At 46.0% G+C, this 15038-nt stretch overlaps 1 protein-coding gene across 6 annotated transcripts in view; it reads left to right on the forward strand.

Annotated features, from left to right (window-relative positions):
- Positions 1-11656: 11656 nt before the first annotated feature.
- PARVA (parvin alpha) overlaps positions 11657-15038 on the forward strand; it is a 193593-nt gene continuing 190211 nt past the window's right edge. For 5 of the 6 annotated variants that reach the window (XR_006586386.1, XR_006586387.1, XR_002736260.2 and 2 more), the window contains exon 1: positions 11657-11950. Coding sequence is in view for 1 of the 6 variants with exons in the window: in XM_006937152.3 (XP_006937214.2) it covers positions 11815-11950 (136 nt within the window). In the remaining 5 variants the exon portion in view is untranslated. The remainder of the gene's footprint in view (positions 11951-15038) is intronic. The other variant, XM_006937152.3, reaches the window with a different exon arrangement.

Here is a 15038-nt window from a genome sequence, read left to right on the forward strand (position 1 = left end):
AAATACAGCATCCATTCTTAATAAAAACCCTCAAGAGAGGATAGATGGAGCATACCTCAACATCATAAAGGCCATCTATGAAAAACCCACAGCCAATATCATCCTTAATGGGGAAAAACTGAGAGCTTTTCCTCTACGATCAGAATAAGACAAGGATGTCCACTTTCACCATTGTTATTTCACCTAGCAGTGGAAGTCCTAGCTTCAGTGATCAAATAAAGAGAAACAAAAGCATCCAAATCAGCAGGAAAGAGGTCAAACTTTCGCTGTTTGCAGATGGCATGATACTCTATGTAGAAAACCCAAAAAGACTCCACCAGAAAATTACTAGGACTGATACATGAATTGAGAAAAGTTTCAGGGTACAAAATCAATGTACAGAAAAATCTGTCTCATGTCTATGTACCAATAATGAAGCGGCAGGAAGAGAAATTGAGGAATCGATCCCATTTACAATTGCACCAAAAACCATAAGATACCCAGGAATAAAACTAACCAAAGAGGTAAAATATCTGTACTTCGAAAACTATAGAACACTTAGGAAAGAAATTGAAGAAGACACACACACAAATGCAAAAACATTTCGTGCTCATGGATTAGAAGAGCAAATATTGTTAAATGTCTATACTACCCAAAGCAATGTACACATTCAGTGCAATCCCTATCAAAATACTACCAGCAGTTTTTCACAGAGCTAGAACAAACAATTCTAAAAGTGTTAGGGAACCGCAAAAGCCCCAAATAGCCAAAGCAATCTTGAAAAAGCAAAGCAAAGCTGGAGGCATCACAATTCTGGACTTCAAGGTATAACAAACCTGTGGTCATCAAGACAGTATGGTACTGGCACAAAAACAGACACATAGATCAATGGAACAGAATAGAGAACCCAGAAATGGACCCACAAACGTATGGCCGAATAATCTTCGACAAAGCAGGAAAGAATATCCAATGGAAAAAAGACAGTCTCTTCAACAGATAGTGCTGGGAACACCGGACAGCAACATGCAGAAGAATGAAACTAGATCACTTTCTTACACCACACACAAAAATACATTTATAAATTTAAAAGATCTAAATGTGAGACAGGAAGCCATCAAAATCCTAGAGGCAAATACCGGCAGCAATCTCTTTGACCTTGGCCACAGCAACTTCTTACTAGACACATCTCTGGAGGAAAGGGCAACAAAAGCAAGAATGAACTATTGAGACCTCATTGAGATTAAAACAAAACAAAACAAAACAAAACAACTGCTACACAGCAAAAGAAACAATCAACAAAACTAAAAGGCGTCATGTGGAATGGGAGAAGATATTTGCAAATGATACGTTCGCTAAAGGGTTAATATCCAAAATCTGTAAAGAACTTCTCAAACTCAACACCTGACAAGTAATCCAGTAAAAAAAAAAAAAAAAAAAAAAAAAAATGGCCAGAAGACACAAATAGACATTTTTCCAAAGAAGACATCCAGAGGGCTAATAGACACATGAAAAGATGCTGAACGTCACTCATCATCAAGGAAACGCAAACCAGAACCACACTGAGATACCACCTCACGCCAGGCAGAGTGGCCAAAATGAACAAATCAGGAGACTAGAGGATGTGGAGAAACGGGAACCCTCTTGCACTGTTGCTGGGAATGCAAACTGGTGCAGCCGCTCTGGAAAACGGTATGGAGGTTTCTCAAAAAGTTAAAAATAGAACTACCCTGTGACCCAGCAGTTGCACTACTAGGTACTTATCCAAAGGATACAAAAATGCTGACTCAAGGGGTACATGCACCCCAATGTTTATAGCAGCGCTATCAACAGTAGCCAAATTATGGAAAGAGCCTAAACGTCCATCAACTGATGAATGGATAAAGATGTTATATACATACATACCATGAAATATTACTCAGCCATCAAAAACTATGAAATCTTCCCATTTGCAACAATGTGAATGGAGCTAGAGTATATATTATGCTAAGTGAAATAAGTCAGAGAAAGACAAATAGCATATGAATTCGCTTCTCTGTGGAATTTGAGAAACAAAACAGATGACCATAGGAGAAGGGGGAAAAAAGAGAGAGAGAGGGAAGCAAACCATAAGAGACCCTTAGTGATAGAGAACAAACTGAGGGGTGATGGAGGGAGGTGGGTGAGGGATGGGCTAAATAGTTGATGGGTATTAATTAAGGAGGGCACTTGTCATGAGCATTGGGTGTTGCATATGTGATGAGCCACTAAATTCTACACCTGAAACCAATGTTGCCATATATGTTAACTAACTGGAACTTAAATATCAACTTGGAACAAAATAGGGTATGCCAAAAAAAAAAAAAACCCACCAAAAACAAAAGAATGTGGGGAAAATGCCTGTGTATTTGTGTGTAGCAGCCTCAACACCGTAAGTGTGGGATTTGAAAACAGATCAATAGCTCAGGAAAAACCCCAACAAGTATGATCATTCTAAACACGGTAATCTGAGTTAAAAGTCACTAATTCAGGGCCCAATTTCTAGTTCCACCACTGCTCACTGGACAATTTGATTGTGCCTCGGTGTCTTCATCTGTGAAATGGAGCTGACCCTCCTTCCCTTCCTCCCTTACTCCCTCCCTCCCAGGTTCCTTGCAAGAGTCAGTCTGCTCTCCCTAGGTGCCAATTTTAAAACGGGAATGGCCAGACTATGACTTTGTAATTGGAATGGCCGTGGTGAATCTTGAACCGTTCTAATCCCAACAGCAGAAACAGAAAATGATACCTCAAATCTCAGCAGAACAGGTAAGAATGGGCAGTTCCCAGGAGAGGAGGTAGAAGCTCTGGACCAGGCCAGGGACGGCACTTCTCAGAGCATTGCCACCTCCCTTTCGGGACTCTCTGTCTCTGAGCTGGCCTCTGCTGACGAATTTGGCCAAGGTTCTCAAAGTACGCCCTGAAGACACCATCTGGCCATGGTGACTGGGTTCCAGCTCGTGGTTAGATGTAATATTGCTTACCTTCCTCCCTAAAAGGAAACATTAACATATAAATAGCCTTAATAGCTTCCCTGGTAAAGATGGACGTGCAGACTCTTGTTCCTCCAGGCCACAGAATCAGGAGGCAGGTGTGGGAGGCAGGTGGATTATAACCGTGACAAAGAAGACCTTGCTCCTCCAATGACACTGGCCTGGGAAAGGGTAGGGGAGACCATGGGAGTAATATCGTGGCCTGTGACACAGGCACAGATTCTATTACACAAATAGAATCACTGGGATGCCAGGTATTCTTGCCTGACTGGGTCTGAAGTGTCTGATGACTGCTTCTCGCTATCCTTAAAAGCTTTGCCCCTGCTCTTCTTCTTCTGGAATGTTCTCCATTCCTTTGTTAGACCACTCAGATAAGAGCCACGAATTTTAGAGTTCCCTCTGTGCATGTAGTTGGCACTGAGCTGTCATGCTGAGGCGAGGGATCCCCCTTAAATGTCTACAGTTCGTTATTAGACTCTTAAAGGGTAGGTAAGCGGGCTGCCTGCCTCAAAGATCTTGGGACACGTTCCACCACGGCTGGGTCAGAGGCCATCTGAACGGCATCGTCCTGTGTGATCCTCGACAACACCCCACCCTCAGTCCCCCGAGTCGCAAACCAAGGCTGAGGTCTTCCAGCTTTTCCTCATGCCCCACCCCCACCCTATCATCTGCTGCCTTACTCCAGGCAGGCAGGACTCTTGAAGGACGTGCTCGCTCGCGGCAGCCTGGCCTTCAAAGGCCACTGCTAATACCCCAGGGTTCCCAAGAGGGACTCTCACTTAAGAGGTCTCACTTAACAGTCCCACTCCAGAGCCATTTTATCTCACACATTCTTTTCATCCCAAGAGCACACTTTGCTTTCAGCGATCAAAGAAGTCCCCAGGAAGCTCTGGCTGGCTTCTCTTTACCCAGAGCAACCCCCACCCTCGCCCCACCCAGCCCACAATGCTTTGATGTGGTCAAACAACCTCTGATGATTGATTAAGATCCAGACCCTTTGTAGAACCCTCTTCATGATCTGCAGGGGCCTCCCATTTTGTCCCTCGGATGGTATATTAATTTTGTAGGCCATCCACAACGGACCACGAGCTGGATGGCTGAAAACAACAGAAATGTGTTCTCTCACAGTTGTGGAGGGTACAAGTCCCAGATGAAGGCGTGCCCCTGCAATGCTTCCTCCTAAGCCTCCCCAAGCACTCCGTGGCTTACGGCAGCATAATTCCAGTGGCTGTCTCTCTCCTGTGTGTCTTCAAGCCATCTTTCCTCTGTGCACGTCGGTGCTCAAACCTTCCTCTATTAAGGACACTGGTTTTACTCGATTGGGAGCCTATCCTAGTCCAATTTGCCTGACATATCATTTTAACGTAACTAAGTCCATCTGCAATGACTCTATTGCCAAGTAAGGTCACATTTTGAGGTTCTGGGGATAGGATTTCAATATATATTTAGGGGACACTGTTCAACCCATAACAGATGGTATTCACATTTGGGAAATGTAAAAGTTTCCCCAGTGAAAACTTCCTCCAGTTTGACTTTTACCTTAATTTGAGACGCTTGGTTTTCCCCTACGTCCTGGGCTTTTAACCTATACAACAAAAAAAGTAACACAACAAAATAAAAAGAAAACAGAATGCGAAAGACAAGTTGCTTTGGGGTGCCTGGATGGCTCAGTCAGTTGAGCATCCGACTTCAGCTCAGGTCATGATCTCACGGTTTGTGGGTTTGAGCCCTGTGTAGGGCTCTGTGCTGACAGCTCAGAGCCTGGAGCCTGCTTTGGATTCTGTGTCTCCCTGTCTCTGTCCCTCCCCTGCTCACTCTCTCTCTCTCTCTCTCTCTCTCTCTCAAAAAAAAAAAAAAAAAAAAAAGACAAGTTGCTTAAATATGACGTATAAATTATAAACACAATTTATGAGATCTTTCTGAATGGCACACACAGACTGCAATTTTCTCTCCATTATCTTACTAGTTATAGTTACTGTTTTACTATTCTTTAATGGTTACCCTAGAGGCTACAACATAATTCCTTGATTTATCAACCATTTATCAATGTAAATGGTTACCTTTACTTCTTCCCAGAGGGTGCCTGGGCCTTAGAACAATAACTCCATTTACTCACTACCCAATTGAAATCCTTTGGCTTTTGTGTATTTTAGTTTGATTTCTATATTCTTAAACCCTATAAGACAACATGATTGTTATTTTATTTAGTTAATATCCTTTTGAATTTACCCATGTGTTTACCCTTTTATTTGTTCTTTCTGCCTCCCTGTGTCACCAAGTTTCCAACTAGAATGATTGTCTTTCTGTCATGCACGTTAGTTCTGTTTGGATCTGCTGTTAACCATTTTTCCCAGTTGTGCTTTTTAGTTTAAATGTCTTTATTTTCTCTTTGTTTACTAGAAGGCAGTCTTTTAGTAAGGTGGGATGGGGAGGTTCCTGGGGGCCCCTGGCTTGGGGGCCCCTGAACATCTGTCTGCTTATCCTCCTGAGGTTTGGCACCTGCCCTGCTCAACCTCCTAGCTTCTCAGCTGCTTCTTCTGAAATTGGCAGGTGCCCTGGGGGAAAGCAGTCCCAAGTGATGGGCTCACCTCTTGTGAGCCCTGTGAGTTGTGAGATTGTGGCCCTGTGAGTTTTGTTAGCTTTCCGACACTCTCAAGATTTATTTTACACTTCGTTTAACTTTTCCAGTTGTTCTCAGCAGGAGGCGTGGCCTGTTATGTAGTCTGATGATATGAGAAACTGAATACTCTTGTCCCATCTCTTTGTTAGGAGGATTCCTGGAAGGTGTTACACAACATGTTTGGTTACATCCCATTGGGTAAAGTTTAGTCATGTGAATGCACCTAGCTAAATATATAATCTTTATTCTGAGGGAACATATCTTAGCTGAAAATTGTGTGTAGATATTTGGGAGAACAGATTCTAAGGGCTATAGTATCTGTCTCTCAGTTATTGGCTATATGATCTGAAGGAAGTTATTTAAACTCTCCGAGTTTCAAGTTATTCACCCGTAAAATAGAGATAATGATACCATTTATGAATTTACAATGAGATAATAAATCTGAGACACAGAGAAGTTAAATCACTTGCACAAGATGGCACGGATACTTGCCTGCAGAATGGTGATTGGAACCCCAAGCCTTCCCCACTACCTGCTCCTGCCTTGTAAATTACAAGGCCCTGCCTGTTGGAATTGCTGAGGGAAGATGTAAGGGCCAGGACAAGAACAATCCTGGGGGGCTGAGGGTAGAACGTGCTTAGCTACAAAAATGATCTCCTAAGGAAAGGTCTGGAGACAGAAGTGACCTAGTTTGAGTCCTATGGATTTGTGAGCGATGTGGGTTACCCAGGGAATTGGAGAAAGAGACCATGGAGATAAAAGGGACCCTAAAGGGGATGCGGTCCTATGGCTTCATTTTATGTTGAAGTACCATATACATACAGAAAATTGTTGAAATTATTAAGTGTACACACCGTGAGTTTTCAAAGTGAGCACACTCACGTAACCAGTACCCAGATCATGAAAAAGAACATTACCAGTCCAGTAGCCTCCGTCACGCCTTCCCACCCATCCTGCCCGGTTCTAGTCAAAACCCCTCTCAAGGCTCATCATTATCCTGACTTCTAACATCAGAGATTAGTTTTGCCTATTTTTGAACTTTCTATGAATAGACTGGTAGAGTATATTCTCTACTTGCGTCTAATTTTTTCCCCTCAATATTGTGAGCTACATTTCTGTTGCTCCTTGTAAATCGTTAATTCTCCTTGTTGTGTAATATTCCACTGTGTGACTCTCACAATTCAGTTACGGATTCAACTCTTAATGGGCATTTGAAGGGTACTGCCATGAACTTTCTAGAAGATGTATCAGAGTGCACCAATGTACTCATTCCTCTTGGGTATAATCTAGATTAGAATTAGAATATAGAATATAGAATAGATTAGAATTGCTGATCATCCTCAGGTATGTGGGATGTTTGGCTTTAGTAGGTACCGCCTTCACTTTCCTGACGCTGGAAATGGAAGGACAGAAAGGGTGGCAATCGGTCCAGGGTCACCCAGCTACTGAGCCAGGGCGGGAATACGGGTCTGTTCTCTCCTAGGGCAGTATGTCTAGGTCCAGATTTCAAGGAGAGACTGACCTAGAGAATCAACAGAGTCTCACAGCAACACACATTTCATTTATGAGCTGTCCTTATCATCAACCCTCGGGTAAGATGAGACCAGTGACGAAGCATGAGAGGGGCATCTCCTCAGTGGGGCCATGATTATAGAGACCGATTTGCTTCGGAGGGAGCTGGTACAGGTTCCTCTATGTGTCCTATCAAAGAACAGCATGAGGGGCGCCTGGGTGGCGCAGTCGGTTGGGCGTCCGACTTCAGCCAGGTCACGATCTCGCGGTCCGTGAGTTCGAGCCCCGCGTCGGGCTCTGGGCTGACGGCTCGGAGCCCGGAGCCTGTTTCCGATTCTGTGTCTCCCTCTCTCTCTGCCCCTCCCCCGTTCATGCTCTGTCTCTCTCTGTCCCAAAAATAAATAAAAAACGTTGAAAAAAAAATTAAAAAAAAAAAAAAAGAACAGCATGAGATGCGTGTCCTTGATTAAGCAGGATTTAAATTCAGTCTACTTCAGTGCCAGACCTTGTGTGCGATGCTTTTCTGTGCATTAACTCATTTAATCTTCCGAGCGAAAGCTAGATCAATTCATATCCATAAGGACCACAGAGGCAAAATATTAAAAGAGAGTGTATGAACTCTAAAAATGGAGTGTTTAGAACAGTGCTTTCCAAAGGATCTGTGGTGAAGGACCAATCCACCCTAGACCAGTTTGGCAAATGCAATAAAAAAGAAATACCAGAAAAGTACAATGAAAAGGTAGTTCAAATACAAGCTTCCAGTTTTTATTATTATATTAAACTGATATAAAATTGCATTGCTAAAGTTCTATTAAAATGTCTAAACGCTTTCAATTTCTGTATTTATGTCATTGGGACTCAATAGCAGTTTGTGGATTAGTACTGGTTTTCAGAATACACTTCGAAGGGCACTGATTTATTTATTTATTTATTTAGCTAGTTAGTTATTTTTTTTTTTAATTTTTTTTTTCATCGTTTATTTATTTTTGGGACAGAGAGAGACAGAGCATGAACAGGGGAGGGGCAGAGAGAGAGGGAGACACAGAATCGGAAACAGGCTCCAGGCTCTGAGCCATCAGCTCAGAGCCTGACGCGGGGCTCGAACTCACGGACCGCGAGATCGTGACCTGGCTGAAGTCGGACGCTTAACCGACTGCGCCACCCAGGCGCCCCAACTAGTTAGTTATTTTTTAAAGTCTGGACTTTTTTATTTTTTATGATTATGTTTTAATATAATTTATTGGCAAATTGGCTAACATGCAGTGTGTACAGTATTACCTTCGTTTTGGGAGTGGATTCCCATGGTTCATTGCTTACATACAACACCCAGCGCTCATCCCAACAAGGAGGGGCACTGATTTATAATTCACTGTTAATTTCCCAATGGGAATCGCTCTTAAAAGAGAGATTGATAATTTTCTTAGAGGCAGATAGGTTTGAAAACAACATCGGCAAAATATTGAGACCCTGGAAACCATTCACACCCATACAGGTTACTGTTTATATTAATGGGACTTCACCATTTCACTGTCTTTATCAACATAACTATTCCAAAAATATATTTCATAGAAAGATACTAGTTACAAATAACTTTATTGTGCTTTTTAAGAACTTTTCCCAAAACCTTACTGAACTGAATGTAAAACCCTAAAGCTTTTCAATAGCATTGAAAAGTCTATTAACTCTCCAAGACTTTTTTTTTTAAAGTGTGTTTATTATTTGAGAGAGACAGAGAGAAAAAAGGAGGGGCAGAGAGAGAGGGAGTGAGAGAATCCCAAGCAGGCTCTGCACTGTCAGCTTGGAGCCCAACGTGGGGGGCTTGATGAAGGGCTGGACTTCACAAACTTCGAGATATTGACCTGAGCCAAAATCAAGAGTAGCTCGCTTAACTGACTGAGCCACCCAGGTGCCCCACTCCAAGACTTTAGAAGACTTGCCTTTTATCCACCACTCTGAAACTAGTATGATCCCTAGCCAAAATTAAACAAGCACCATCTCATTGAAAGACTTGTCTTAAACCAGATTCCCAAACCTTATAAATATCCCCCACTTTGTCCTCCCCAGTCCAAGATGCTACAAGACTCTGCCCCGGCAGGCCTCTCCTTACTGTGGTGTACAATAAATTCAATCTTTGTCTTCTATACAGCTTCTTTTGCTGGTATTTTCTGGGAGCCAGCTTTCAACAATCAAGACTTTGTTCTTCTTTTTAGTCTTGCTCAAGCTGCTTTCAAAGTTGGTATGCAAAAAAAGGCCAGAAAGACTCGTGTATTCAAAAGCATGCGTGAGCAAAATTTAAGAGGTTTCCGTGTATAATTTTGATCGTGCCATAGGACCTGAGCCCAGCGCTTGGTGAGGACAAGAGAATCGCAGGATGTGAGGGCTGGAAGGGGTTCTAGGTGCCCAAATATCAGTGCACAGATCAGCCCCATCAAGTCACCTGATGTAATCCCTACTTAAAATACCTATTCCTCAGGGTACCTGGGTGGCTCTGTTGGTCAAGCATCCGACTCTTGGTTTCTGCTCAGGTCATGATCCCACAGTTTATGGATGTGCTGCAGCATGGAGCTTACGTGGGATTCTCTCTCTCTCTCTCTCTCTCTCTCTCTCTCTCTCTCTGCCCCTCCCTCATGCTTCTGCTCTCTTTCTCTCAAAATAAAATAAACTCTAAAAAAAGACCTATTCCTTGGTTTCCCCTCAGATGTACTCAATCAGAAATTCTAGAGATGGGGCTAGTCAGTGTTTATTACAAACTCCCCAAAGGATTGTGTTGCACAATCAGCTTTGGGAACCACAATTCTGTTCTACCATTTCTTTTTGTAGATGAAGAAATGGAGACTCAGATAAGGGAGTAAAGTTGCCCACAATCACATAGCTATTGAGCTGTGTGTCTCATGATTCCCTGACAAGAGTTCCCAGGGCTGGAGATCAGATTGGAAATGTTTTTATCCACCCCATATCCTGAACAAGAATTAGTAACGATGTGAAACTGAATCTACTTTTGTCTTCTCCACATCTTAAGATTTATCAGGGTGGTGGTTGGCATTGGGAGGGTGTTGTAATCTTTCCTTGTTCCCGGGTGAAAATTTTAGCAGTCATCATGACTTCTCTGCATTTTGTTAGGTAAGAGGCATCAGCAAAAGTATAGTTTTCCAAGAGGTAACATTTTGGCTCTTACACAGAGATAAAACGAACACATAAGTCTGCTGAGAATCTATTGGCCATCTTGTTTGTTAAGTTTCTGTTCCCAGGAATGATTGCTTATCAGTTTGCTGATTAGCTCATGTGAAGGCGGATATGTTATTTAAAGCTTTAGGAACATGTCCTAGGGAGGAAGCATGGGCTGGCCCTCTGGGGAACTACAGTGGGCACTGGGAAGAGATTCAAGGTCCAGGTAACTGCTCCCCATGGGTTTTCATTAGGCCACAGTAGACTTCTTGAAACCACTTCTTTGCTCTCTTGGCTTTTTCTCTACTGATCCGCCAGCATGTGGCTAAAAACGGACACGTTTTTAGTATGGTGTCTTCATGATCATCTCTAAGTGCTCAACTTCTGACAACAGTCTCTAGCTTAGTTCAGATCCTTAACTGAGACTATCTGATTGGCTGCTCTCCAAACATTCGCACTCTTTGGGTCAGGTGATCAGCCAGGGTCAACCAGCTGCAGCTACTTGGAGAAACACAGTTACCAACGGACTGTGTGAGGGGGGCTGTGAGCGACAGCCAGGAGAGTCCCAATGAAAACCTCGGGTGGGCGAGCACAATAAAATGTGTCTTTTCATCATTTCCAGCAAGAGACCTTCAAACACTGAGGCTTGTGCCACTCCCCTGTTATCCCAAAGGAGTCTGGTTGCCACCGTGTTGCATTCAGTTAAGGCAGGAAAAGTTTGGGGGAGGGGGCTGTTTCACAGGAGCCCATGGTCGGACCTTCCCATTCGTTTCCACCAACATTTGGGATCTTCCTTTGTACAAGCCTTTGAGCTGCTTAGATGCGGGTGTCTGGTAAAAAATAAGAAGCCTCAGCCCTGCTGCGCTCATGAACTTGGAACTTTTCCGTCTCGAGAGGAGGTTGACAGCCATAGATCAGGGCAGGAACATGGATATAACTAAACACATTTTGGTTCACTCTCTCTTCCCGGAGCTGACTCACTCTTTTGTGGACACAAGACATGGGCCTAATAACCGTACAGGTAGAAATTCAGGGGGAGTGGAAGCTCCTCACCCAACAGCCCAGCGAAGACACTGGGGGGACAGAGTAGCCGGTCGCTTTGCGTTACAAATCACTGAGCCCCCGATTCGTACCAGGATCTGTAAGGGGTGCAAAGGCCAGGGGCAATGTGTCCTCTAGGTTCGAGCGCTCCCAGGCTGGAAGGACACACACACACACACACACACACACACACACACGGAGACAAGGCCAGCCGTCCCGCAAGGGGCAGATTCGGGGCGCCCTCCCTTCTCTGGGCAGCCAAGGGGCGCGGACACAGGCCCAAACGGCAAGGGCCCGAGCGCGCAGCTCCTTCCAGGGCGGAGGGCGGCGCGAGGGAGGGAGAGAGGGAAGGGAAAGGCGAGCGTGAGCTGCCTCAAATGCTTGGAATAATTCCGCTTCCGTTTGGAAAGCCGCAGCCTCAGTCCCGCCGCGCCCGCCCAGCGCCAGCTCCGCGTCCCGGCCGGCCCGCGCGCGGCTGCCCGCTCCGCCGCCATGGCTACGTCCCCGCAGAAGTCGCCCTCCGTCCCCAAGTCCCCCACTCCCAAGTCGCCCCCGTCCCGGAAGAAAGATGACTCCTTCTTGGGGAAACTCGGAGGGACGCTGGCCCGGAGGAAGAAAGCCAAGGAGGGTGAGTGCGGCCGGGCCTGGCGCGCTGCAGGGCCCGGGCCGAGGGGCCGGGACTCCGGGGCCGGGCGGGAGCGCGCCGCGGGTGCCCGGCGCGGTGGGGGCGCGCGGCGGCGCGGGAGCGCGCTGCCCGAAATGCGGGCCGGGGCCGAGCGCGCCCCGCGGGTCGTCGCCGCTGTCCCGCTCCGGGTGTCTGGGGCCCGGTGGTGCCCGGGCAGGGCGTCCCCGGGACCCGGCGACGCCCGCGCTGTGCCGGGGGCGGGCGCCGCGTGGCCCGAGGGGGCGGCCGGGCCCCCAGCCGGAGGCGGCGTCCTCCCGCAGGCCCGCGCCCGTCGTTCCCCAAGTTCCTGCGGAAACTTTCCCGGGCGCCGCGCTCGCGCTTGTTGCCCTCGTTGGCCTTTCAAAGCAGCTGGGTTCCTGGACCCACGGAACTCTAGAAGCAGCATCGGCCCCCGGAGCCTGTGTCCGCCCCCAGGGACCAGCAGGGCGCTCTTAGTGATCGGCATCCTATGTTTGTGGAATGAATGAGTGGAAAAGCTGGCTTTCCTAGCGGTCGGGCCCTGTAATAAATGAGGAACTCGCAGTCAAGGAGAAAACTCGGATTAGACACACTTAGCATCACGCGCTGTGACCCTTCTGTGAACTCAGGAGTTGAGGGCTCTTGTAAAAAAAAACATTTTCTTTTTCCCCACCAGCATGGATTGAGGTGATCTTCCCCCACCCAGGACAATTTGCTTGTAAAATATTTTGTGTCATTGGCCGATTTCACCTCTCGGATTTTGGTCTGAAAGATGAGGTGACAGTTCTGAAGAAGTTCTGGTGATAGATGTGTCGATAGAAGTTGCTTGTTGAAAGTTTTTCATGGACTGCTTAGCGGTTTGGGAAATAATCCTTTTGAGGGCTGTGATGCTGAGATGTAAAATAAGGTCTGTGTTTCTGAAGTGTCTGAAAGGGTAAAAAAAAAAAAAAAAAAGAACGTCAGTGCTGAGAATTATCACACTTAAAGAACTAAGCTGCTGTTTTCTATACTGGCGTGAGCAAACATGGTTTTCCCCCAATTTGGTTATTTTGGTAAACGACGGTCTGAGTAGTATATAGCCGGTAGCAAATCATGACATCTTGGCTTGGAAAGCCCTAAACTACCCTTCTAGGCTTTTCCTACCGTATTCCTGGTATGGGCTGCTTTGCCAAGACTAAACAACTCGGAATTTCTGAAGCCTGTGGCCTACTCAGAGTGCTCACCCCACCTTTGCCCGCTCTTTAGAAAAGTTTATGGTAAAAATACAGAGTTGGTCTCTCTGTATCTAGTGCAGGAGAATGAGTCTGATAGTAGCCCTCCACTTCTTTCAAGTGGATTAGCCTGTTTTCTGGAGCCTTCCCTTCACCAGCACAAACATCCTCTGTTCCTCTAGTTGGTCCTCCTAGGCACGATTTTTTTTTTTTTTTTTTTTTTTTTGGCCTGCTGGCCTCCTACCCCTTCAGTTTCATTTGGGAGCCCTGCTGGAAACAGAAGGTCAACTCAATCGGGATTTTGAAAATACTGTAGTGAAGGGACTACTTTCGCAGGTGAGGGCAGGGCTAAGGGAACCCAGAAAGGACGATAAGGAACTTGGGAGCTAGCAACCGACAGGTGGAAGCTGTTACCACCTCTAGACCTGAAGGGACAGGGGGAGCAAGCCGGAACCCACAGAGAGCTGGAACTGCAGAAGGGGGTGCCGTCTGACACTGGACAGAAACACAGCCACTGTCAGGAATGTGGAGACGGAGCAGGGAGACGTTGGCACAAGAGATACTCTGTGCATTCTCTCTTCTTGCCCCCGACTCCCTTGCTGGTGCTCCTGATTGGCTGCACCCGGTGGGACGTCACCAGGCAAGGAATCTGGACAATGCAACATGTAGGGGTCAGCTTCCTCAGGGCACAGAGCAGTGCAGAGATCATAGTGGGGAGTGGGGAAAATGAAAATCACTAGCAGACCCTCTCAAAGTGAGCTGCCCAGAAGTCCATGTAGTAGTGTGGTAGTCTGGTCCAGGTTAGAACAGGGCTGTCCCCTCCTTTGTTATGGTACAGACGCCAGGTTCTAGCAGTGCAGCGAAGGCTGTTCTTCCTTCTTTATTCTCTCAGCTACATCACACTGTTCTCTCTCACTGAGTTTCCTATCGGCTTACTCAAAGACTTTTTTTTTTTAATGTGTCTTATTATTTATTTTCGAGAGCGAGAGAGTAAGCGGGGGAGGGGCAGAGAGAGAGAGGGAGACACAGAATCCGAAGCAGGCTCCAGGCTCCGAGCTGTCAGCGCAGAGCCCGATGCGGGGCTCAAACTCATGAGCCTTGAGATCATAACCTGGGGCTCAGACTCATGAACCTTGAGATCATAACCTGAGCGGAAGTTGGACGCTCAACCGACTAAACCACTTAGGCACACCCTTAAAGACGTTGTTACGTTTCTTGCTCCTGAACCACCCCCATTCTTATCTCAGATAGCCTCAATTGGGTTTTTGAAACCAGGTGTAAGATCTTATTTGTGTCTTTGGCTATACTTAACTGTTAAGTCCTGGTTCTGTGACTCAGCCCATTAACTAATCCAGGGGATGTAAATGGTGAGTTGAAGAGCACACACTTCTTGTTAAGGGGCCCACCACCCAGCCCCAGCTGCTTGCCACCACAGGTGGTAATTCTGTGAGCTCAAAGAAGGCAGTGGGGTTGGTCTGAAATGACCTGCTCTTGGTGTGTGCGTGCTGGGTCTCAGTGATCATTGCTGTACCTGTTAAGGGCCCGCTAACCCTCACTTCGATACTGGTAAGGTTAGATCTTGCTCTGGATCTTGCATAAACCTTAAGCTCTGTGCTTTGCAGAAACCGCTTTCTTCTATTTCCACCCTCCCAATTTTCTACAATATGATTCCTCAAGTTCACTGATATCAGTCTATCTACATATTATCTCGGTGCTTGAGCACTGAACTCTCCTGGGCCCAAGGACTGCCATTCATTCACTTGACACCTGTTGTCCCACTGTAGGACACAAAGATTGGAAAGACATAATACATGTTAGATTATTGAGTCAATAATTTCATATGAAAATATGCTTTCCTAAGA

This window comes from Felis catus, chromosome D1, assembly GCF_018350175.1.
Source record: "Felis catus isolate Fca126 chromosome D1, F.catus_Fca126_mat1.0, whole genome shotgun sequence".
Classification (NCBI taxonomy): Eukaryota; Metazoa; Chordata; class Mammalia; order Carnivora; family Felidae; genus Felis; species Felis catus.